This window comes from Micromys minutus (genome assembly GCF_963924665.1).
Source record: "Micromys minutus genome assembly, chromosome: 9".
In the NCBI taxonomy this organism is placed as follows: Eukaryota; Metazoa; Chordata; class Mammalia; order Rodentia; family Muridae; genus Micromys; species Micromys minutus.
Window position 1 is genome coordinate 27,010,044 of NC_137978.1, and position 25,073 is coordinate 27,035,116.

General features: G+C 52.0%; 1 protein-coding gene across 1 annotated transcript in view; it reads left to right on the forward strand.

The window, feature by feature from the left end:
• Positions 1 to 25,073, forward strand: part of GLIS1 (GLIS family zinc finger 1) — a gene marked incomplete at its 3' end in the record, with an annotated part of 179,481 nt that overhangs the window by 144,909 nt on the left and 9,499 nt on the right. The window contains exons 5-7 of the mRNA XM_080921024.1: positions 16,478 to 16,639; positions 20,569 to 20,679; positions 23,221 to 23,353. Of these exons, the coding sequence (XP_080777150.1) occupies positions 16,478 to 16,639; positions 20,569 to 20,679; positions 23,221 to 23,353 (406 nt within the window). The remainder of the gene's footprint in view (positions 1 to 16,477; positions 16,640 to 20,568; positions 20,680 to 23,220; positions 23,354 to 25,073) is intronic.

The window sequence follows — 25,073 nt, forward strand, 5'->3', positions numbered from 1 at the left end:
GCTGCTTGGAAAACATGTCACTTATCTACGTGATTACATGTCTGCAAGTTGTGTGTCTACATGACTATAGGCTACATAATCTGAGTAAGTGTGGGACATTCGAAGTGTGTTGGGTGGGTATAGTTACAGAATATATGTTTGGGGTTATGTGGTTTGGAAGGCTCTTGGATGTAAAACTGTGGGAATGTAAGTGTGGGCTTTAGTGTGTGGTTGAAGAGTTTATATAGTTAGGTGTGTGCGTGTTGGGGATGTGGGAGAAACGGTACAGCACAGCCACAAGAACCATTAGCCATCTACATCCAAGATATTCACATCCCAAACACCACACCCAGACACACTCCTTACCCAGGGGTGCCCCTCCACCCTGTATATGAATAACACATACACTACTTATACATAGTATAGACTACGTAGACTGGAGGGCTGCCACATACTACTGATGAATGTGTGTGTGTTGGTTGTGGTTGGGTGTGAGTTTCAGGGGGTTGTTATGGTTGTGGCATATGCTTAGGGAATGTCACAGGGCTGTACAGTGTGAGTATGTGCCTACTAGAGATGCATATATAGCTGGACATGTGTGTGTTGGAAGAAGTTGGGGAGGATGTTTTCAGTGTGTGCATGTATAGTGAGTGGAGAAAATGAACAGGGATGACTCAGCCTGTGACAGGCTAGTCAGATGGTTAGCTTAGCCTTGAACAGCATGTTAGGTGTACATCACGTGCACATGTGTTAGTGCATGTGTGCTGGATGTGCACTGTGTGTATTGGAAGTATCATGCATGTGTATTGGCATCAGGGATGGTTGGGTGTGTGTTGTGAGTGTATATTGGGTGTAAGGAGTTGGTGTGTGTTGGGTGTGCTTTGTGCATCTTTGGAGTATAAGAAGTTGGTGTGTGTTCCTCGTTGGTATGTTGGTTGTAGAGGTTGGTGTGTGCATGCTGAGTGTTTATTGTATATGTTGGGTGTGGAAAGATACTGTGTGTGCTAAGCACTCATTGCACATCTGGAGGTTGGTCCCTTATGTACTCAGTGTGCATTGTTTGGTTGGTGATATACCACATGGGGGGTTTGGCTGGCATGAACAGAGAAAAGAGAGATCAGATGTCAAAGTCTAGGTGTGGTCACTACAGAAGCCTGAGGAGAGAGTGGGCATCAAGGAAGTCAGGTGTACCACAGGACAGACAGCAAGCTGGTCCACAGATCTCAAGGAAGTCTAGCAGGGTGGAGGGTGTAACCAAACGCACTCTGAGGCAAGCTCGGGTTCTGTTCATGCAGCCGTGCTCTAGGATGCTGTCCATGACTGACATGGCATCTTCCCAGCAGCCAGGGAGGGTCAGGACCAACATAGTCATCCCACCGACAAGAGGGCATAATGTAGAAGGAACGTCCCTTCTTTGGACTTAAGATCCATTGGATCCAGTGGTGGCTGGGGCACCCCAGCCTGCTCCTTCAGCAACAGGCTTCCTTCTGGGCATAGGTTGTGGGATATGGATGGGTCACCACAGGTCCCAAGATGATGGCTCCTCACTTTCCCAGGGGGCTAGCAAGTGATTTGGTTTCTTTATATAAATACCATAGTCATGAGAAATTTCGCAGAGCAATAGAAGAGGACTCCCAGTCACGCGGAGGAGACCATCATCTGTCCCATTTCTGCCATACAAGAGGTAGTGCATAGCACACTGCCTAGACCGAGGGAGAACTTGACAGGCCAGCAGGGCACTCTACTGAGAAGAGCTTAAGTCCCAGCTTACCCTTACCTTGGATGAAGTTATTCACCTCCCTGTTTTTAGGTCCCCACTGAGGTTGTTGAAAAGATTATGAATACCTGGGATTGTTAAGTATAGTGTTAGAAAAACAAAATTTCCCAGGATTCCATGGTACACCATGCCCATCTCTTTTCATAGCAATATTGTAGTCCCTTTTGTGAGTTGGGATAAAGTGTACCCAGTTAACTATTGGACTAGTCTTCTGAATTTTTGTACTTTGTAACCAGAACATCTATTAACTATCTTCTTGCATAAAACTTTGATCTCCAGGCCCACAGTGGAGAGGTCAGAGGACAATTTGAAACTGTCCCTATGAGTCTATGTTCCTTCGTGCCCAGTTAGAACTCTGGAGTCAGAGTTCCTCTGGCTGCTACAAAGCTAGTCCCAGGACACTCATGTCTGAGCCCCCTCTGATGTCATCAGCCTGGAACATCAGTGTCCATGATTTGTAGTGATGGATCCTGAGCCACAGACTTTACTCCCTGTGAGAGAATATTCTTTATTTTTACCCACTAGAGCATGCTTGCCTGTAAGGAATCTAACTCCTTTTAGGATAAAATCAAATCCAGATCCCTCAGGATTGGCATGGGGTGAAAGGAAACCCAACCTCCCCTACCCCCAAGCTGGGCTCAATCTATTGGCTCTAACACCTGCTGGGAGAGCCACACCTCTTTACAAGGTCATCTGCTGCTTGAGGCCCATGTCAACACCAAGAGGCTCTCCTTCCTAGAAGGAATTTTGGCAGACTGGGCTATGTTTGTCCCTTGGTCCCCAAGATTCACTCTGCCACCCACTAGATGGATGAAACTAGCAGGTTACAGCTTTGTGGCTGCAGTGTGAGGACAGTGACAGCAGTGACCTGTGGAGCCATGGGAGGAAGATGCTTCTGCCTGGAAAGGCTTCAGTATGGCCCCACGTGTGGTAAGCGTTGTCCATGTGGCTTTTGTTCAGCTCAAAAGCAGTCACCCTTGCAGTCACAGATCCGGGAAGGGACTCATATCTGGGTCATATTAATGATCTCACAGCTCAATGACAAAGAGACAAGCAGTGGGCTTTTTAATGGACAGAGGGTGGTTTCTCTGAGAAGTGACAGAGAAAAAGATGTTTGACATCATTAGCCAGGAAACTGGACGTAGCAATAAGTGACCTAACACCGCTTAATGGCTGTAACCAAAACCATGGTTCTCATACGAGGGTTAGGGAGATGTGGAGACCCTGGAACCATCCCATGGTGATGGCGCCCTGGCTGCAGTTCTTCAAGCTAGCGTAGGTGGCATCTGTGTGGACTTTCATTCCACTCCTAAAGGTACTAAAGGGAGAATGAACTTTCGAACCAAAGCCCCCGCGCAAACACTCATGGCTTCAGCAGTCATAGCCAACATCTAAAGAACAGTAGATGGACACATGGACTCCACACAACAGGACACTTCCGCGTTGTTGTTATTATCAAGGCATTAGGTTATTGTATTTGTGTGTGACGTCATGGCAGGGCATGAGTGTCACAGAGCATGTGGGGATGTCAGAGAACAACTTTTGGTAGTTGGTCCTCTCCTCCACTGGAACTTGGGTTCCAGGAATTGAACTCAAGCTGTGTGGCTTGCACAACAAGCACCTTTACCCCCGACCCATCTTACAGGCCCCCAAAGAACACCCTCAAGCCCTACGACTGACTGAAGTGCTGAATGCACTGCAACATAACCCAGGAATCTTAGAAACACAAGGCAAAGCCAAAGAAGCCCACATGCTACGTGATTCAACTGACACGTCAACAGAGAAAAGTCGGGGATAGTCTGGCTGCAGTTTCTGGGGACCCAGGAGAGGGAGAAACGAGGAGTGAGTGACAGCCAGTGGCACAGGGTTTCTTTGAGTAAAAAATGTTCTACAAACCATTGCGGTGACGGTTGCCCGGGCGTGAATATGCTTGACACCCACTGAATTATATGCTTTAAGTGGTGGGTTTTATGGTTGTGTGTGCTCCTTTTCTGCAGAGCTATTGAAAAGCGTTAGTGAAGCTTCTGGATGACCACAGGGAAACACACCCAGCATATCTGCCCTCAAGCTTGACCTTTGTGGCTCAACTTCACAGGGCAGGGGCCAAGGCAGCTCAGCATCTTGGTCGCCTCAGGGCTGTGGCCACAACTCAAGACAGAGTGTCAGAGTAGTGGAAGCTTGGGTTCTGAAAGATCATTGTGACCGTTTTATGTGGGGACCGTGGTGCACTGGATAGCACAGTACCTCCCTCTGCCTTTCACAGGAGACACTGGCCTCTGTGACCTGAGCTCTTCCTGGGGGTGAAGAGCCCAATTTCTGATGACAAATGTCTGCCACGTACCCTGGTGTCTCTGATGCGAGCAGAGAAGCACAGACAGTGCTTAGTTCTAGCCTAGCCCTGCATCACCGGGTCTGTTCTGTGACTCAGTTCTCTCGGCAGCGGTGAACGCTGCTGTGGCAATTAGCAGATGTGTCCTAAGTCATGGCCTCCCCATTCTGCAGGTCCCTGCTGAAAGCTCTGCTGGGGAAGAAGTTCTAAGGGTGCTGCTGAGTGTGCTGTGGGAGCTTTTGCCAAGTCAGACTGAATAGTGGGAAGGGAGCGGGCTCACAGACATGACTGACGACTGTGTCCTGCCTCAGAAGAACCCATGCTGTAAAGGGGTAGAGTCCAAGGCCAGAGCACCATCTTGCACTTGTGACCATAACAGGAGGAACATCCCCGACAGCATCCATGACTGCCTCTACTACCTGTCACCTCAAACAGCTGGACACAGTTGTTGGAGGAGGGAGAACCCGGGGCTGGCAGTCTGAGCAAGGGCTAGAAGGTTGGAGATAAAGTCAAGCTACCGTAACCAGTCTGACACTCAGCCTGGAGCCTGTCTTTGTTGTTTTTATCCACAGCACCCCCACCCCATGCCTTAGACCCTCTGTGATTGTCAAAGCAAAGAGCCTTCTCCTTCCCCAGCAGTGGGATGGAACAAGAAGGCTGACTCTGATGGAGTGGCTCTGTTGCCATCAGCAGACCGTCTGTGAACACCTGTAGTACATATGGTTTATTGCCGGCTCAAGACCAGAATTACCCCATGTCTGACCTCTTCCTGAAGCAGTAGGAACGAGCGCAGAGTCTGGAAGTTACTGTGCTGAGTATGAGGCTGTGATGGAGGGAGGAACATGGCTAGGAAGGAAGCCTAGGGAAACTAAGGTAGGAATTCTGAAAGGGGTGGCAATGAGCTGGAGTTGCCAGGTGCCATTCTGAGTGGATGGTGGTGGAGGGGGGGACACGGGTACTGGCTGCGTGGAGCAGACCACCCTTTACTGCTCTTGCCGCTCTGATCTTGTTTCAGTCCTAACAATAAATCTACTGCAGGGAGGGTCATGTGACCTCTGCTGCAGGACAGGTGCAAAAACCTGAGCCAGCAAGTGTCAGAGCTGGGACTTGAACTTCTCTCCTGATCCATAGCCCAGACCCTACCCAGGTGCTTCAGGAATGTGCTCCAGTGTTTGAAGCTGTGGTGATGGGTGTTGAGGGCACATCTGCCTCTTCCCAGGGCTCTGCAGTTCAGTGTTCTTCTTGGGCTACAGTATAGCTGTAACCCTTGTCTGTCACCACCACTTAATTAAACCTGCCATGCTGTCTCCCTGATACTTCTGTCAGCACTGGCCACCATGTGTGAAATAGGATCTCAGTGAGCTCATCCTTGTAAACGGGCATCCGTGACCTTCATTCAGTTCATCCAGGGAGTAACCGTCAGGTCCCCAATACAGGCATGGCTGCCGGCACCGTGGGCTTCATTCTAAGCCATTTGCCCACCACTTCCCAAATCATCACCTCCTCCTGGAAGTCACCACACTGTCCTCGTGTTTTGATGAAAAAAAAAACTAAGTGAAAGACCCTGTGGCCCTGTCACATAAAGTGGCCCACCCAGACATGACTCAGATACTCCTACTGACACATCCTGTAACCCAAGGTTACCTGCTGAATTAAGAGACAGGTCTAGAATTGCAACTTCAAACAATCCACAATGGACTGCACTGACCACAAACGTCTTACAACCGAGTGTCGTCTGAAATGGGAGACGGTGGGAATAATGTTTGAAGAGGGTAGAGGATAGCCAGGAAAAGGTTACATCTGATGGCACCATGCACGCTTGACCACCGTGATCATTTCGGAGGCTTTCCGGGCCCTTCTCTATCACGTGACAGATGCACTAAAGGGAGCCATGCTGTGCTTTTACACAGTGTATTTTGGACATCTAACCATGCACAGCTAGCTGAGTGCAGGGCAGGGGGGCATGAATGAGTGAATGAATGGGTTAATGAATTCCATTCTGCCCTATTATGCCACCAGCCAGCTAGACCTGGGAATCACCTAGATTGTCTTTCCCATGTCACCAGGCACCCAGTTCCCTTGAAATACCTGCCCCTCGCAGCCTTGGACTTCCATTTCTATGTCTTTGAGGATGGTGTCTGGCACTGTCTCTTCACAGAGCACTGAGGTATCTCATCCTTAACACTCTTATGATGGAGCAGGCATGCTAAAACCCAGAGTCAGATGGCTTGTACCCGTCACAGCCTTAGAGGGGCATCAGAATCAGAATCCAGACATGGGTGACTCAGAGATCAACCCTTCGTCCACCAAGATGAATGTGTGGGAGCATGTTCTGCCTGGGACCACAAGGGTGCATACATTTCCAGATCTAGGGGACCAGGAAAGCCTCGGTAAGCTGGTATGTCCCCACCTGTCACATGAAGGCCTCTGGAGGTCCAGCTAAACCTGACAGGTTCCCTGGGCTGAGGTAGACTTAGACTCAGGACTTTATCCCTAAAGGTACCTGCTGTGACATCCCAATTGATGCTGAGCCCTGACACTCAAGGGTATCCCAGGATGAGGGAATGGTGTTGTAAAGTGAAGTTGGGCTGTCCCTGTAGGCCAAGAAGATGGGCCAACAAGCTCGCATGGCGGGTGGCATGCTTTGCTTCTACTCTGAGCCCAAGATGGGTTTTGAACAGTGACAACAGCAGCTGGCAGTCTCAGAACCCCTGATCGTGGAGTGGGTGATGGGTATGAAAGGTGATGACTAGACCAGAATTCAGAATAGCAACAGGGCAGCCAGCAGGAAAGTGGGACGGGGCACAGGGAGGAAAGAAGGCCACCCTAGTTTGGATCCTGGACTATATCTTCTTCCTGGATAAGGCTGCAGACTCCACTTTCTATCTCTGGCCCTGTTGGCAGTCTCCGGGTCCTGCCTGGGCCCAAGTGCTAAGCAGCAGTTGCTTCTCTTTGAGCTCTGGGTACGCAGGTCACAGCTGAGTGCACAGTGTAGCAGCATCTTTCTTTTTGTCCTCCCCAGTGTTTGAAGCCAAAGCTAAATGTTTTAATTTCACATTATTCCGGACATAATGCTAATGAGTTCCAGCCGTCCCCCGAGTCAGGGTCGTAAGGCTTTGCTGGGCCAGGCATCTGGGCAGCTGGCTTCCCAGAAAGTGCCTCATATTCCCGGAGCTCAGAGGAGCACCGCACAGCGAGCGCTTCCTCTCGGAGACTTGCTTATCACATAGATAGAGTTCTTTGGTGTTCTTAGTCTAGTCATTTCTTTCCTGTGGTCAGTGCTTCCTTAGTCCCTGTAACACCTTGTTTTTGATTCAGTACTTAGTAAGAGCCCTGGTATTGGGTGTCCATGGAAGCCTCATCTAAGAATAGCGGTACTGTGGCCGTTCCATCTAGGGGAGTCTGACGATCAGCCAAGCAGGGCATAGATAGGGCTGCTGGGCCTGACTGAGGTGCCGTTGGTGCCTGTGATGCTCTCCCTTCCGGTCTGTGTTTCTCCATGTTACTTACATCACAGTTCACTCTGGAGCCCACGGCTGGCATGTAAAGAGGACACATTTAACTTCTGTATTTGCTGCAGCACAAGTATCTGTGCCAGGGAGCCCATTCCCAGAAGCCCACAGAGCAGTACCTAACAGTCTCCGGCATCCTCTGAGTTCTGGGACATGCAGGCTAATGCAGAACCAAAGGACACTCAATCTCTTAACACCGACACCTGCTAAGCCACGCTGCCCCATTTCTGGTCAAAGCCCATTTGTCCCCAGTCCATCTGATCGAGTCTGCACTGGCTCCAGAAAAGCTGTCTTCCAAACTGGTTGGGGACAGACTTCCTTGAGACACACAGAGACTACCAAAAGGGCAGTCGGGTTAGATGGAGAGCTGTAAACACCCCTAGGGTTTGGCCTCCCCACTTGGGCGATTCCCCGCTTCGTCCTGGCCAGAACACAGTTTGGGAGATGAGAGTTTGGGGGGACTTTGCTCTTTCTCCCTTGAGCTCACTCCTGGATCTAACTTGTGAGACAATCTCTGAACAAGATTCCCTACTCTACCCTGGAATCTGGAGAAAGGGAGAAGGGCTTCCGGCCATCTTTGCTTCTTGTTTTTATTTAATCCTTAACAGGTAATTCACATACCCCGGGAGCCATCCAGGACACTCTTGTGTGGCTTGATGGCAGAAGCGTCACTTGAATATTAACTACATGACTCATACATACAGTCTGCAGAGTTCTTTCCGCTTGCTCTCGAACTTGCTCAGAAGCCAAGAGCGTGGCCCGATTCAGTCTCCTTTCTGCTGAGTCATCTCAACTCTGTTGCCTTTAAGAACTCACAGTTCTCTCTGTTCCACACACACCCACTCTACAGATGAGAACTGAGTGAGACCTAATGAGGAAAGGCACTTCCCCAGGGACCTGGCTAGTAGCGGGCTTCTGTATGGCTAGGTGACAGGATGTCACTGTGGACACTGGAGAATGGGCCTTAAGCAGATCCATTCACAGCAGACCACTCATAACTCTGAGGGTGATCTGTAGAACAGAGGCCTTGACTGGCATGTGGACCTCCCTGCCTCATCTAGCTTACTGGCCCCTGGAGGAGCTGTGACCCAGGTTGTCAGGTCCTTCAGCCCACCTCTAATGGGCACCCTCCATGAACTTGGGTGCTGGTTTCCATCTGTGTCCCAAGTGTAATGTGAGGCTCCAGGGCCTCAAGCAAGGCGCCAAGAAGGTGTGATGCATGAGAAGGGAAAAGTCCAGCACCAGTGGGAGGAGTTTCATGGTAGGCCGGCAGGAAGGACACTTAGGAAAGGCCTCAGTATGGCCAAGAACCAGACAGGCTGAAGAGTAAAGCAAGATCATTGTGAGAAGGGCAGTGAGTGTGGGCTGAGGGCGGGAGGTTTGGACCAAGCTAGAGCAGGGCGGGCGGGAGATGGGCACAGGAGATCAGGAGCAAGGCCACTGTCTTGAGGTTTTCACAGGTTCTCTGCCCAACCCAAAGCCAGCCTAATATAGCTACTCTGTGGAAATTAGGAGTCTGGACACCTAGCCTTTTCTCTCTGAAGCTTCTGGGCTACCCCTCAGAGATGCCAGGGATCTAAAGAAAGGGTACACTTGGGAGTATAAGACTATATAAACTATATATAGTCTTGGGACCCAACTATACTAGTGGGTATCTAGATGCTGTCCTCAGGGAAGTCTTTTGTCTCTAGGTGGCATGCCGTTCTTACAGAGCACATGGACTGCTATTCTGAAGCTACCCTTGTTCCACACATGTGTCAGTGTCTGCATGTGTGGTGTTGTACATAGGTTACGTGTCAGTGAGTGTCTCTAGAGATGGTAGAATTGGAGTGTTTGTGTAGGTGGCAGTGTCTGAGGCTTGTGTATCTTTGGGTACATGCACAAGCGTGTGTGTGTTGTCCTTAATGTCATGAGTTGTAGGGTGGCTGTGTGGTGGGAGTGTGTGGAGTGTGTGTACAGGGCTTGTGCATGAGAAAGCATATCTAGGTCTTGGTGTGTATGTATAAGTATGCTCGTGTCCTAGGTCTGTCTGCAAGGTTGAGCGGAGAAAAGTCAATTTTAGGGTCTGTGTGTCTGAGTCTCTCTCTGGTGGCCTGGTGTGCACATGTCAGAGAAAAAGCTATTCCCCTGCCTCCCCTCTCTTGGGTCCCCGGCCCCTAGCCAAGCCTCTCTGTATACCTCTGATAGGCAGGCCTGAAAGGCAGGTCCTTGCTGGCTGACAAACACAACTCTAGGTCTACCTCAACTACTAGGAAATGACCTGTTTCATTTATGGACAAGGCCTTGGCCCTAGGTGAGTCTGACCCAGAGTGGTCAATGTGGTCAGGTACCACATCCTCAGATCCCTGTTCCTAGGTTAGGTATGACTCCTCTGTCCCCTCCTCTCCTGCCTTGCTTTGTCCTGGTAATGCCACAGTCTGCCAGCTTCTCTGGAACCCGGATAAGCAAGAGGAGATTGTCCCACTGGCCTGCCTGGGATGGGAATGTATCTCCAGGCACAGAACTCAGCATGGGGCGAACCCCAATCCCATTCTTAATGAACTCAGGGACTCTCACCTGCTCTGGGCCTCAGTCTTTACCTTTAATGGAACCAGGTACTCTGCCTTCCTAATGGGATTTGGGGCAGTGTTTACAGAGTTTGGTCTGGTTGCAGGTGTGTAGCAAATGTGACAGTTGCTACAGGGAAGAGTCCCCTACTGCATACAGCTGCCTACTCATTCTTTGTGCCCAAAATTGACTAGACCCTTCTCCAGAGGCCTCGTAGTCTAGAGGCAGAGTCCAAACCAACATCTTTCAGCCCCACATCCCCAAGCCTTCTGTTTGTCTTTTCCCTTCATGCCTTGATTGCCCCCCAGAGGACTGGCAAAGCCTGGGGCTCTTGAGAACCCTGTGAAAGCCACTAGGGGACCATAGGCTGGTACCCTCGCTCGGGGCCAGCCTGAGCCTCTCCCTGGGTGAGGGGCTGAGGAGTGGCCCTCAGTTCCCGGATGACTGGCCTTTAAAGCTGGCCAAGCCCAGCATTGTTTGACATCTTGGGGAAAAAAATCTGGCACTGCACGTTTCTCCCATCTAAATCATTGTAAAGTAACTTAAAAGTTTGTACAAAAATGAGAAGCTGATCTCTGAATGGCCTGCCAGGCTATTGTAACCCAATATATTTTACCCTTAATCCAGAAATGTGTTTGTTTAGAAGCAAGTCACTGGCAAATGCCAAATCTGGAGGCATTTCCTCCCCTGCCCTGCCTCACTCCCAGTTCCCCCAAACCTCTTCTTTATTCCCTGCGTCCAGCATCTTCTCTAGGGCATGAGAAACTGGGCCTTCCTTCTTCTTGGGCCATGTGAGCCGCAGGGAGGAAACTTGACATTCATTAGGCACCAACTGTGTGCCAGGTCCTACTCTGGGTATATCAGTGCACTTATTCCTCAGAGCTATTTGTGATGGTCCCATTTGGAGAGGAGAAAAAGAAGGACAGGGATGGGATATGCTTTGCCCACATTCATGGTCCTTGTTCGATGTGAGTTTATGTATGGTGTCATCCTACACCTTACGTGTGAAAACAGAGCCCTTGATTCTTCTCCAGGGGCCAGAGGAAAAGACATCATCACCAGAGACAGCTGCTGCCGCCACCCAGAAGGTTCTCCTGCATGGTCTCAGCCTTTACCCATGAGCAGAAGGCTCAGAAGGCAACTTGCTGAGAACCTAACCAGTTCTACATATTTTAAGCCTAACCTAGGGCCCGAGAGGTCCTGGGCTTTGACTAACCTCCCTCCCCACCCAGAACTGGGAGGGTCTTTGGGCTGGGCCTGGAGGGGAAGATGCTACCCCCCTCCCTGGCTCCAGCAATGGCTCCCCTCTGCCTTTCATCTCCTGCCCTCCGTACTGTGAGCTGCACGCAGCAGTAATGGATTGCAGTGGACTTTTTTCAATTAGGCTGATTTTCCCCTGCCTGTTACTATAAAACTCCAGATGGTCCGGGGCTTCACGGTTCCCGGGGTATTTTCCCCCATTATTTTAATCTTCTTTCGTAACACGCCCCACATGTGGGAACAGGGCCTTTCAAGGCTCTGCACTCTGTGGATCAGCCCTGTGCTCTCCTCTCCACTGGGCTGCCTGGGTTTCCCTTTCTGTGTGGCAGCACCTCAGGGAGCAGTTCCCACCATCAGCCCTGGCCTAGATTTGCTGAGAAACAGAACCCATGTTGGGCCCAGGAGATATATTGGCTCTGGACAAGTAAAATGAACTCACCTAAGAGCATTCCCTCAGGGTACATAGAAGATAGACTGGTACCACACTGTACAAGATGCTGGAGCACAGCGGTGTATGAGATCATGGCTTTGTCAAGTATCATCGGAGCCAGATCATACTGGCCAGAACGCAGGGTAAAAATGTGCGTATAATGAAGTGTGAGAGAGCCGAGCCCAGTCGTAGCAAGGAGGGATAAGAACAGACCTTATCTAGATGTTAAGTCCTCATTCTGGATGCTACATGGGAGTGAACTGGGAAGAGGCAGGCAGCTCTGTGGTACCCAGGTGAGTCATGCTGCAGTGGGTAGAAAAAGTATGAAGAGGTGTTGAGAGATGGCACCTCCGTGGGCTGCTGGCAGATTGGATGTTGAGGTTACAGGTTCCTAGCTTAGCATCTGGGTAGAAGGTGGTCTCATCAGCAGAAGTCATGCTGGAGCACCCCCAGGTCAGCAGCCTGGTGTCATATTATCTGCTGGCCCGTGGCGGTAATGGTACAGGAGTGTTCTGTGAAGTATGAGAATCAGAATCACCAGAACTTGCTCCCCAGTTTCCAGTTTCTGCTTTTCCTCTGTGCTCCCTGATGCTGGCTCCCTAGAGCCCCAGTGTCCCTGCAGCTCGAACTGCTGGTGCTTGTTGCCCCGCAACTGGAAAGCAGCCCCCACATTCAGCCTCTTAGAGCTCTTAGCAGCATCTGCTCAGTGTGGGACAGAAGGCATTTTGTGCCTTTGTTGGAAGGTAGAGTATGGTAAGGGGGCTAGCCTGGACTGCAGGGGTGAGGAGTAAGAAGAGGAAAGGGCAGGGGGAAGTAGGACAGACAGACAAACACACATGCACATATGCACACAACTCTCTATTAGAGGTGTAGCAGGCCTCAGGCCAACCACCACTTAACCTGCTCTGGGACCTTAAGCAACAGTGACAAGATCAGAATTTGCTGTGTTATTTCACTTAGGACTCCCATCTGGTAAGGTTAGTGGCATCTCCTAGTTTACAGATAAGCTGAGCCCCACAGAGGAACTTGCCTGAGATCACTCAGGAAGTGAGCAGCCAGTAGTCCAGGATAGCCCGTAGCAGAGGCCATATCTGTATCAGTGTGCTCTGTGCCTCTGAGCTCAGCCCCTCACCTGACTAGGCAGAGTTATACATACCCAGAAGGCCACGGGGACAGCATGCTGTGGCAGTACCAGGCCCACTGGAACCAGGCACAAGTGTAGACCTGATAGTCACTCCCAGGCTCTTCTCCGTCTCTGACCTCACCTGTGCAGTTGTTGAATAGAGACAATCGGTTTGACCACAGGACCTGCAAGGGCTGAGCAGGACCAGATGCCGGTTCTGATAGAAGCATAGATCTGCCAGGATCTGTATGGCATCTTTATCTCAGACCTATACTAGGAAGGCAGCATCCCTTCCCCTCCTGCTGCTTCCTAAGTGTCCTTGGAGTAACAAGCCACTCCCAGGACACAAACCCTTCTACCACAAATGCAAGTGGGGTTGGGAACGCTCCTCCTAGGAGGTGATACCTAAGCAAGAAGCATGTATTTGCTACGGGAGGGGGGAAAGGAAGGAAAGGGCCTTCGAGGCCTTGTGAACATATTAAGAAAAGGCCTTCCAGATGGAGACTCCTGGCAAGTTCTGAGTCATCTCTCCACGGCTGATGTGTGGGCTGTATGGGATGGGAGAGACATTTGGGGCCATCCTGGAAGACATTAACATAGATCCTGGATTTCTGAAAAATGTATACATTAAATTGTCAAAGTGGGAAGGGAAGACTACCCAGGAGAGGTACAGTCTGAACAAAGGCAGGGATGGGGAAACAGGTGTTCTAAACCCAGACAAGAATCGATAGATCCCTGATGGGAAAGAGGTAAACTGATCCCCAGAGTCTGACAGACTCTCACAAAGTCAGAGAAATCGCGCAGTTGGGAGTTATTGGTCTCCTCTAACAGCCTTTCCCCTAAACCAGTCTGTTTAGCAATTAAAGGCCAAAGTGGATGCTGAGAAAAGCCCTGTTTCTGCCCGGGGGCCTTCATAGGTGTGACTTTGGCACAAGGCCGTTGCTGGTGAGCAGGGAGACACTGGCCACTCCCTATTCCACATCTAGGACTTCCTTTTGTTCTGTTGACCCCAGCAGTGTCATGTACTGTGTCCCACTTGGTATCTAAGGGGCCGTTGTCTCTGACCCTTGTCTTCATGGCTATCCAGGATGCTCTGCCGTGACCTCCGCTCTTGATGGGCCTCAGTAACTGCAGTAACTGCCTTCTCTCTGCCTCTTCTCCAGTCTCACTTGCTACTAGCAGCCAAAGGTGGCTTGTTATGTGCATACCTGGCACTGTCCCCATTTCTCCCTGTCCCCTCTGATTCTCATAATTCATATATGACTCTGTCTCCCTGCCTGCTCCCCCGCCTCATTTCCAGAGTATACATCAGTTCAGCCCTTCCATGATCTTCACTGTCCCTGGTGTGAACTATAAACTTGTCAGCCTGTCATCTGAGCTGCAGGGCAGCCTGACTCTGACTCCCTACATAATCCCCCACCCCCAGCATTCCCTAGGGCATAACTTATACAAGTGCAGAGGGGCTCCATGGGGGACCTGTGCCCTTTGCATGTGCTGGAGCCTCAGTCTACCCTTTGTGTCCCACTGTCCTGTCAGCCCACTGACTGGGCTATGCTGTCATGGTAACGGGTTCCCTGGAGCATCGGTGGGATGATTGAAGCATGGGTGCTGGTATGAGCAGGTGCTGTGTCTTCCACACGCCTTCCCATCTCTCCACGCTTGGGACAGTCCTATGGCTCCCAGGCTGGCTGAAGGGATCAGTCTGTGCTGCCGTAGCTTACAGCTGCTCTCTTGCTCTGACAGTTGGACTACGATGTCTTCCGATGACATGTATATCTCCTATATAGTCTTGTCCTCCTAGAGGGCCATACCCATGTCTGAGTTCCCTTGGCATCCTGGTTGAGCCTAGGCTGGAGCGGCTCATCAAAAATAAATGTTCCCAAGCTAGAAATTACCAGGCGTGCAGAGCCTCCATACATTAAGCTTCCCATCCCTGTAGAGACAGGAACATAAACCAGATGGACTACAGGATCTTAACTCTGCCCCCTAGGCCTTTCCAGACACGCCCCAAGCTTACTAGTGGGTGCTGCACCTTTAAAGTTGGCAAAGACATTCAGGGGAGAGGGGGAGACAACAGAACTGTAGCCACTTCCCTTGAGGGGGAGCCTAAAGAGGAGGAAACATGGCCCTCTTTGTCCCCAGCTGCTTGCTTTAGCACAGGGGGACCTAGTACAGAGGGCTTGAGTCACATAGGTTCTAACCTGGGTTAGGTGCTCATGACTGGAGTCAGCCCTGGACTTGCAGGAGAAAGCCAATCGCTCCACCACATTTGGCCTGTACCTTGTCCTTGCTGTGCCATGTGACCTCGGCTGGGCAGGTCACTTCACCTTACCAATGTTTTTGAGACAAGGACATTGATGTTACGTGCTTCAGAGGTTTGTAACTATACACCAGCGCCATGCTGGAGCAGCAGGTTCCAGCCACTGTGGACCTCTACCACACCCTGACATACACAATACGGAAGGCCAGACGTGCAGACATGGGCAGACAGCGGGTGACACCACACCAAAGGCTGGAGTCTGCCGCTCTGCTCACCCAGCCAGCCAGCCTCGGAGTTGGACATTGGAGGCTGAGCAGGGGGTAGGTGGATGGTCAGATGACCTTCCCTGCTGAGGGACATACATGGACAAAAGCTGAAAACTGCCTTCTGCTAGAGGAGGCTGGACAGAGAGGCAGGCAGGTGGGACGATGCCACAGGGACAGAGTGAGAAGCCACAGGGCTGTAAGGAGGGAGCCGATGGATTCTGTTTGTATGTCAGGGCTCCAGGGCAGCTGTGTGGAGGCCAGGGAGGATATACTTAAGTCAAAGGTATGGAAGAGAGGTTCGGGCTCAGCAGAGGCTGCTGGGACACACAGTTGAGGCCGTGGATGATGGGCAGGGTGGGCAGAGGATCCATATTCTTCTTCTCGTCCCCACTGTGACTCATTTCTTCACACACTCACTGCCAGGAACCTAACAGCTGTACTGTGTCTACTACATGTCCAGTAGCTAGCAAGCAACCTCCTGGGGCATAGGACAGCTAAATGACATGTGACCCAGTGACAGTTCAGTGTACATATGTGGATACTGGTCTTACAACAGTTATTAAGGATGGTGTCCTTTGCCACTCACTGTCATCTTTGTATCGCCCCTGATGGATAGCCACAACCTCACCTTTGGAGACGTGCAGATACATCAAGGGCTCAGGGCACCCCAGAGCTTCTCAGGGATTGAGTCCTTCCAGTCCAGGCTGGGCTCCCACTTTCTGGGGTTCCATGCTCAGATATACTGCCTTGGCATTGCTAATTCAGGGTGCACAACTGGCACTTGTGTGGGTTGTTACTCCCAAGGTTAAAAGCAGAAAGGTCATCTTGTCCCACCCTAGTGGTTTCTAAGTCTGGCCACTCTTATCCCTGAACACTTCTTGGGGCAATGTTCCCAGAAGCTTAGGGAGGACAGCAGGTAGTTTGGATGCATAGGGGATACTGTTTTAGGTGGGTGGGCCCTCAGGGCTCCACCCCTCATCAGCCTCTCCCGCAGTTCGAAGGCTGCAGTAAAGCCTTTTCCCGTCTGGAGAACCTGAAGATCCACCTGCGGAGCCACACAGGCGAGAAACCGTACCTATGCCAGCACCCAGGCTGCCAGAAGGCCTTCAGCAACTCCAGCGACCGTGCCAAGCACCAACGCACCCACCTCGACACGGTAGGTAGGCCTGAATGTGGAGGCCGGGGTGGGATAGGGCTACACACAGATCTCCAGGCAGTCTCTGCCTAGACCTGCAGGTTCTGTCCCATGGGGCAGGTAACTCTGGGCAGGAGTGGGTGGGCATGTTCTTTGTATTGGAAGATAATTAGTAGGCTCTCTTTCCACTAAGTAGATAGATTTTCCCCCATCATCTTCCAGTTGTAGCAAACACAAATAACTTGGGTATGGCCATATGCCCCCAGTGAGCATGTAAGATGAGCAGACCAAACTTAACAAGGGCCTCCAGTTGAGATTACCCTACTTGGCCCATGGGTACCAGCCCAGGCCCTAGGGTCTTTATGTAGGCCAGCTACGTCTGCATCTTGAGCATCCACTTCCTGCTCTTTCCACTCCTCACTTGGGGACAATACATAGGCTCTCTAAGGCTGTCTTTCTCCCTTAAGGAGCTGTAGTTGGTGACACACAGGATCCAGCATCTTACCACAGCAGCCTGACCAGGCAGTGTTGTGCCTCTTCCCACCTCCCTGCCCTGGCTTATGATCAGAGACCCACAGCTCTGTCCCAGGTCATCCCACACTTCCCCTTTGCCAATAAGGACATCAGCAGTTAACACGGCACTTTCAGGATGTCCCTATCTTGCTACCAAGGTCCCTGACCCATATGACACAGGAGGGAAGAGGGGTCAGGGGTCCTTTTGTGCTCACCATTGCATGGCTGACCTTGGCAGAGGTGCCAAACTCAGTCTTCATGCTAGTCTCACAGGGAAAGTGGTGTGCATCTTGGGAGGACCCCAACCCTGTGTGCAGTACAAGGCTGGAGTCTGCTGGAAGAACCCATGTTTGGACTTCAGAGTAGTTCTCTGCTGTGCTGCATATGTTTGGGGAGCAGGGTTGGGGCTAGGCTCCATTCGATAGATAAACCTATCCCATCCAATACAAGATGATGGGATGGGAGCCCGAGAGGGTAACTGACATATTTGTGCAACTTGGAAGCCATAAAACAGTAGAAGTCAAACCCAAGAAGACACACAGCTCTCCAATCCCTGAATCTCACAGCTGGAAACCCAGATTCAGAAAAGTCAGGGGAAGAAAAATCACAGGGAACTTTAGAGCCAGGCCAGCCCCTGGACTGTGCCCCTTCTCTCTTCCAGTCCCATAATGTCACACACCTACCCCAGTTTGAGCAAAGTTGAGATCATTTCTGTGTCCCATGGTAAGCAAGGGGCAGAGCTAGGTGCACAGGTGGCTGACTTCAAGCTCAGGGCTCTTCACTGGGAGAGCTTGAACGGCCAAATGGCAGGGAATAGTCTTTGTCCCCAACTCAAACTCAACTCCCCTCCTCTTAGAGACTACACTGTCAGTGGCTAAGACCCAAAGTGAGCTGTGGCTCTTCCAGGCCTCTCTCTGTGGTCACCTCAGCCTCGGGGTCCTTGGTACTTACCCTTGAGAGATGCAGTTTATACTGCAACACCCCTAGTTTGTCTTGAAGTCACAAGGCTTCCAACAGTGAGAGGCATGTCCCCATGGTCTTTGTAGTCTTCCTCACCCTTGCCCTTACTGTATTTCCCAGTCCCACTTGATGAGTGAACATAGCCCCGGAGGGCTAGGCCAGGTCAGGTTCACACAAGCCCACAGGGTTACTCCAGGCCTTCATCTATCTAAAAAGTCTCTGACAGGCCTGGAGGCACTGGACCTCACTCACACCCAGCTCTCTGCCTAGATAGCACGGGCAGCTCCTTGTTGCTAGACCATGTCCTAGCCCACACCCCTCACGTTGGCAGCAGGTCCGGCTCACACTTAGGACCTTCACAGAGACCTAGCCTCAGTCCCAGCATCCCTAACACCAGACAGGACAGGGCCCATGTCAGGAAGGCAGGCTACAGCTCTGATTTTGGCTCTGCCACTTGTCAGAAGGCTCGGCTGAGCACCCCCCTTTACCTCCTGTACCCCAGTTTTCTCAGTGGTAAGAGGCCTGCCTCTTGAGAATAGAGGAGACGGCTGAGGTGACTGATAAGAGGCTTGCATTCGAACCAGGCAGCCCTCCCTTTCCTAGTCTGTTAATTCAGCCAAATCCTGCCGCACCAGTGTGGGATTGACCTTGGCAGTCATTGTTCCAGTGGGGGCCTCAGTTTCCCCATCAGCAGGATGGGACGGGACCTCCATTTATTTGATTAGACTGTTTGGAGGTTCTGAGAGAAGGAAGTCCTCTAACAGAGAAGCACACACACCTGCTGGCTATGACATCTTCTGTGGAACTGGGGCAATTCTCACGGGTGGGTGTGGGACTCGGAACCATGAGAGGTCAGTGCTCAGCAGTGCTGGGTCCAGGAAGCCTTCAGAGACAGAACTGTCTTCCATGTCCAGCTCTGTTCAGATGAAGGTCAGCCTTGACGACGGGAACAGCATAAGCCCAGTCTTGGAGCCTGCATGGGGATTCCGGGCCTAGGGTTTGGCTGGTAGCTTGGGATAGCCACGGGGTTTCCTGAGGGCTCAAGGGAGCTGGGCCTGAGGAATGTTCGGTACACGTCAAGCCCTGGAAAAACAAACACAAAGATGGGCCTTGCTGCCCTGTTTCCAAGCGAGTGTGCCTGCCACACAGAACTGTTTGTTTACTTTTTGACCAAAGCGTGTGGATTTCTATCAATATTCCCAAGGGATAAGGCCTGGGGCCAGCTAGCTTAGGGGCTGGGCAAGGCTCATGGGAGAGTGTTCTGGGGTTGGGTAGGGCCCCTCAGAGAGAACGTGTGTCTGTGTGTGTGTGTGTGTGTGTGTGTGTGTGTGTTAGTGTGTTAGGGTAGAGGTCGGGTCTCACTCGAGGGGCTGTGTGAGTGTGTGGGACTTGCATGCTGAAGCAGGTAGTGGGCAGTCCCAGGCAGGCCTCCCTCTAGCTTCTCACCACTGTCTCTCTCTTTTTATTGTTCTCCATTCTTTAACCTGGCAATCTCCGTGGCAGCTCCAAGGTATGGTTATGGTCATCTCTTTCTGCTTCTCCCCACATAAACGGTGGGCACCTCTCACAGCTTCCTGCCTCTGGCAGGGGCAGAGTTGCCTTGAGGCTTATGGGTAGCTCCATTTGGTGTGTCTGACTGGACATGAAAGTCCCTGGTGCTTACTCTGAGAGGTACCATTTCCTAAACACACAGGCTCGCATACGTGTATACACACACACACACACACACACACACACACACACACACACACACACCCTCTGCTGTTCCAGGAGACAGCCCTGGGGGCTATCAATCACTCAGTGTACTTCAAATAGGAAGCCCTGTGAGCCTCATGCCTCAGTAGTATCTGGGAGCCCCAAGTACTGAAAGCCCCCAAGCCGTGAGATGCATGTAGGGCCATGAGTTGCCCTTCACTGGTCTGGAACCTGAGCAGCATTAGATGGGTCCCTCACTGCTAATCCAGAGGGACAGTGGGAAGACTGGCAGCACAGGTGGACAGCGTGGCCTGTGGGAATCTCAGTCCAGAAGACAGGATCTGAGCGAGGGTAAAGAGGAAGTGATGTGGGTTGGGTGGGGCAGGAAGAGCACTGTAGGATATAAGGGAGCACAGTGGTAGGAGGGGACCCCAGTCGGTGCCTGGAACTGACCCAGACCTTATCAGAGGTCAGCGGAGGGGTTCAGAGAGGCAGGACCATGACTGTGCTGGGCTCTAGGACTTTGCACGGGAAGAAATTAGGGTCTGGGGGATGGAAAGATCTGAGGCGGGAGGGAAGCAGTGGCCTGTTCTCTCAACATGGTGGCAGAATGGCGACTGGGCACCTCTCCTCCCCCACACCAGGTTCCTTTCCTTTACCCGTAGCCTTCAGACTGCAGCCTGCCCCTTACCTATTCATCCTTCCCACGGCAGGTCACATAAGGGACCGCCACCTTCCACAGTGGTCTCTTACCTACCCCTCATTCCCCTCTGATGTTACAGAAGCCATATGCTTGTCAGATCCCTGGCTGCTCCAAGCGCTACACGGACCCCAGCTCCCTCCGCAAGCACGTGAAAGCCCACTCAGCCAAAGAGCAGCAGGTGCGTAAGAAGGTAGGTAGCCACAAGCTCAGTCCCATCTCTGCAGAAACCTCTCATCACACCGCTTGTCCAGCATCAGACCAGGCACCCCATGTCTGTGTGTACAGCACACTCTCTACATGCATGTAAATGCCCGTTGCTCTTCCACCTGCCCATGTCTGAATCCCACATAGTATGTCTGTCCACAACCCTGCCCCTATCACCCCATGTTGATAGACATTCACCCACTAACAGAATGGCACCTTTACCCATGGTGGTGCATTTCACCTGGACCAAAACCTAGGAGAATGTTTTGCATGAGAAAGCCAACAATGAGCTGCTGGGGCCTCCGAGTCATAAAGGAACAGACAGACCAGCAACCTTGGAGCAGCAGCTAAGCATCCTGGCCAGCGGCACTCAATCTCCAAGGCCGTGGGAGTCCTGGGTTTGCTCAAATATCAGAGGCTGTGAGAGTGAAGGGACAGACAGGAGCTGACCTGGGACCACCAGCAAGGTGGAAGGATGTGAGGAGGGTGAGCCCATTCACTCCCTTAATCAGTGTGAGCAGGGGGCACTGTGGTCCACACACGTGACATTGGACACTGCAGTAAATAAAACTGCAAAGTTTTATACAGACTGAGGGAGCAGACGGCTCCTGTCCCCAGAATGGGCAGATAGAGACAGTCCTGGGAGCACACCAACCCCGTGATGGAGATGGAGAGGATTGCAGGGTCACGGGTCTCCATCCTGGAGGAAGTGAGGACCCATTTGATAGAGCGGAGGAGGGTGGAGTCAGTGCATGCAGCCTACTAGTGCAAATGTCATCACATCCTTAATTCAGAGACCTGGAATGGGGGCTGGGGCCATCAGGACCCCAAGGGACACATTGATGGTGGACAAGCCGCTAACCCAGTGGCTCAACTCAGTGTATGTGGCGTTGCTGTCATCCTGCACGTGGACCCTTGCGTATGTCCATTCCAGAGTCGTGGGAACTGAGTCTCAGAGCATTAATGAGGTAGCCCAGTCACGCAGCCCAGGACAGACAAAAGGAGTGCCAGATCTTGACACTGCCCTCGGCAGAGGGGCCTCAGGGCAGCAAGGGATGGCTCAGGCTTCCGTAGGCTGGAACCGGGTGCCAAGGGGGCTGCTGTCCCTAGCACACTAGTGCCTAAGGACCAGAATTCTGCCCGGTTTTCCCAGGCCCGTGCTTGGCTCTCATTGAGCCCCCAGGGACCAGGGCTGCAGATCTGCAAACTTCCCAACAATAAGCATCCATTAGAGCCATCGGGGATGATAGATTTCTCTGGGTAAGGCGACCCTTGTATTATGACAAGCCCTTGGCAGCCCTGCTGCGTTTTGGAGAGAATTAGAAATGCTTTTCTTCCTTAATTCTCCTCTCCTGCTGTTCCTAATCCAATCGACATTGCGGTCTTCGAGAACATGCCTTGGCCCTCTTTTGCCAGAAACTTCATTTACATAGAAAACAGCTGCTGGGTCAGGCGCTGAGAGCCCAGTGCGAGACTGGCATGCTTTCCCCACCTGGGAAGGTGGCAAGCCCCTCGGGCCTGACTCTCAGCTGTCCAAGAACACAGGCAAAGCCCTGGCTTCTTCAACAGCTGTTTTGACCTGGCAACTGGTAACGTGAGCATTTGGACAGAGTCTTGGCTCCTGACTGCTAAGCTTTGGGATTCCCCTGGAGAAGGATCACCTTCCACGCAGGTGCCTTGTCCCCTGTCTGTTTTAGCTCTACCTGGAGAAGTATAGATCTTCAAGGTGTCCCAGGTGTCCTTGACCAGATCATCCTAGCTAAGTTTTGCAGCTAGCCAGACAGTGCTGGTCCATACAGCAACCCACTGGGCTACTACTGTGACCCCGTGACAGTCGTGCAGCTGGAGCCTAGCCAACCCTGCCCACATTGCTTCACGAGTCACCTTCTCAGGCATTGCCTCGCTACCAGCCATGGCTGCAGCAGTACAGGCAACTATTGCTCCAGAACACAGGCAAGGCATGTGACACCCAGGGAATAAGAGGTGGCATGGAGCAGGGGACCAGCCCTGGATTCTTTCCATTGTCCCTCATAGAGCCTGTGGGTAAAGGTATGGTTGCTAAGCAACATCACTCCTCCCACCACAGGTTGCCCTGATAGTTGCTGCAAAGGCCCATTAGTCGCATTTGGCCATCCCTCCCAGGTTATGCTGGGGCCATACCTCTAAGGCTGATCCCTCGGGGACCACGAGGAAACCCTTCCCAAGAGACACGGGACCCCGACTCAAAGCCCAGGAAGCTCCCCTCCCTCCTAACGTGGCTCAGTGGGCTAAAGGTATGCCCAGCCTTTCTGGCATAGCTTCCTCCTAGGAACAGCCTCTAGTAAAGTTCTTGGACATCAAATCCTGTGCTGGTCTCTTCTCGGCAGCCCTTAGAGTGTCCGCTAGCCCACTTTCCCAATGAGGAAACCAGTACAGCAAAGAAGGTCCTGCCTAAGGTTGTTGTCTTTCCTGCCTTGTGCCCCTGAAGCAAGGGGTGCCTGTGGGCAGGTGGCCTGACCCTCACACTTCCCCATCTCCTGCCTCCCAGATGCACACAGGTGCCAACCCAGAGGCCGACATTCTGTCAGAGTGCCTGGCACTGCAGCAACTCCAAGCATCCACACCTTTGCCGGCCAGCAGAGGGAAGGGCAGCCAAACCCTGAGCCAGGAGCTACTCCCAGGTACGTTGACTCGAGGAAGGGCCAGGACTCAGCCAGTGGGGTCTTTCTCTGCCAAGCATCCCTCAGGAGGACTCTGGTCCACTATCGGCCCAAGAGCATATGGGTAAGACATATTGCAGGACGCATTGTCTCCTGGACTCCATTGCTTCTGTCCCCGCATTTTCAGGATGTCTTCTCACAACCCTTCTGAATGAGCAGATGAGTCACTCATCGTTGCCGTAGATGGCACTCAGCTCCTCTCCACACACACCTCCTTAGCCTGATGGAGGCCTCCTCCTCACTGCAGTAAGCTCCCTTCCCCCTTTTTCTTCGCCTTGATGGCTCTTACCCTGCTCTCAGAACCTGCCTCCCGGTCCCCTCCTCTTGGAAGTCTCCCTTGGGGCTGTCAGTTTCCCTTCTGTCTCCCCACCAGCCTCTGGAGAAAGCCCGAGTCTGCCTCATCTCAGAGTCAGCAGCACCCAACTTGGGACACATCCCTATCTGAAATACTGTGAAGAGAGTCTGTCCCCCCCTGCCCCCCGAGTGTAAGCCAGTTCATCTTTGTGGCACATCTCTCTGCAACTCATCCACAGTAAGGCATTCTAAGACACACACAACCAGCACCAGTCTGGCATGACTCCTTCAGAAGAGAAAGCTGAAGCCTTGAAGGGGCGACTTAGCCAATCACAGCCTGCTCACTGCTGAGCTCTGTGGCCTAGCACAGGACTCTCTGGGGCTGACCCTGCAAGGCCCACTTGGGCAACACTCATAGCCACTGGTCCAGCAAGAACAGCAGCTGCTGGCTGCAAGGCACACTCAAGCCATGGCAGGAACCCTGGCTTCGTGGCTTGGCAACACTGCCCAGCTGCGGGCAACATGGCCTTTCGATTCAGAGGGAGGTTCTTGGGCTGTGCCTTCCACCCCTGAGGAAACCACAGCCTCAGAGCAGAGAGCTCAGTTGCCCTCTGGGATTTCTTGAATTACTCCAACCATTTAAGGCATTTTTTCATTTTCTAATTATATTCTTCCCCCCAACACTGAAGTAGTATCGGACTTTAAAACATGTTAGCACCCTAACCAGACAGCCTTGGAAGAACAGGTTTTCACTCCTCTACGGGCCTACTGTGTGAGGATGCCCCATGGTGCATACTAGAGGGAGGGATGCGTGCGCCCCACTAGGTAGCCCAAATCCCAAAAGTGCAAGACAGAAGAGTCAGGAAGAGGCTTACTCTCCATCACTGGGACCCCAAGCTGAGGGGCACAGCAGCCTGGGGACCTGGGTCCTGTAGCCCCCATGTGTCCACCTCGAGAGAACTCATCAGGCAAGAAGGACTAACCCATCTAGATCAGCAGCAGCAGGTCAGCCCAGGAGCCTCTTTGTCCCCAAAGAATTGTCTCTCTTAAGCGATGGCATCTCATCCAGTCCCCAGCTACAAGCTACATTGTTGAGAAACAAATCCGCCGGGACATAGTCACAGGTGGAAGGCTATCATACCTGCCTGCTGTCTAGTGTGGATGAGATCAAATCTTTCTCAGAGTCCTTCTTGTGCTGTGCTATTGGGGTGGGGAGGGCTATATCTGCTTCCCATTGCTGGATTCACTTTGAGGGGGGATGAGGGTGTCTGCTTGAGCCCAGACTGTGTCCCTGAGGCCTTGCTCTTCATTGAATGTCTCCTACAAGCTCTGTTATGGCCACCTCACACAGCTCCTCATACCTGCTATGCTCCGGCTGTACTGGCCT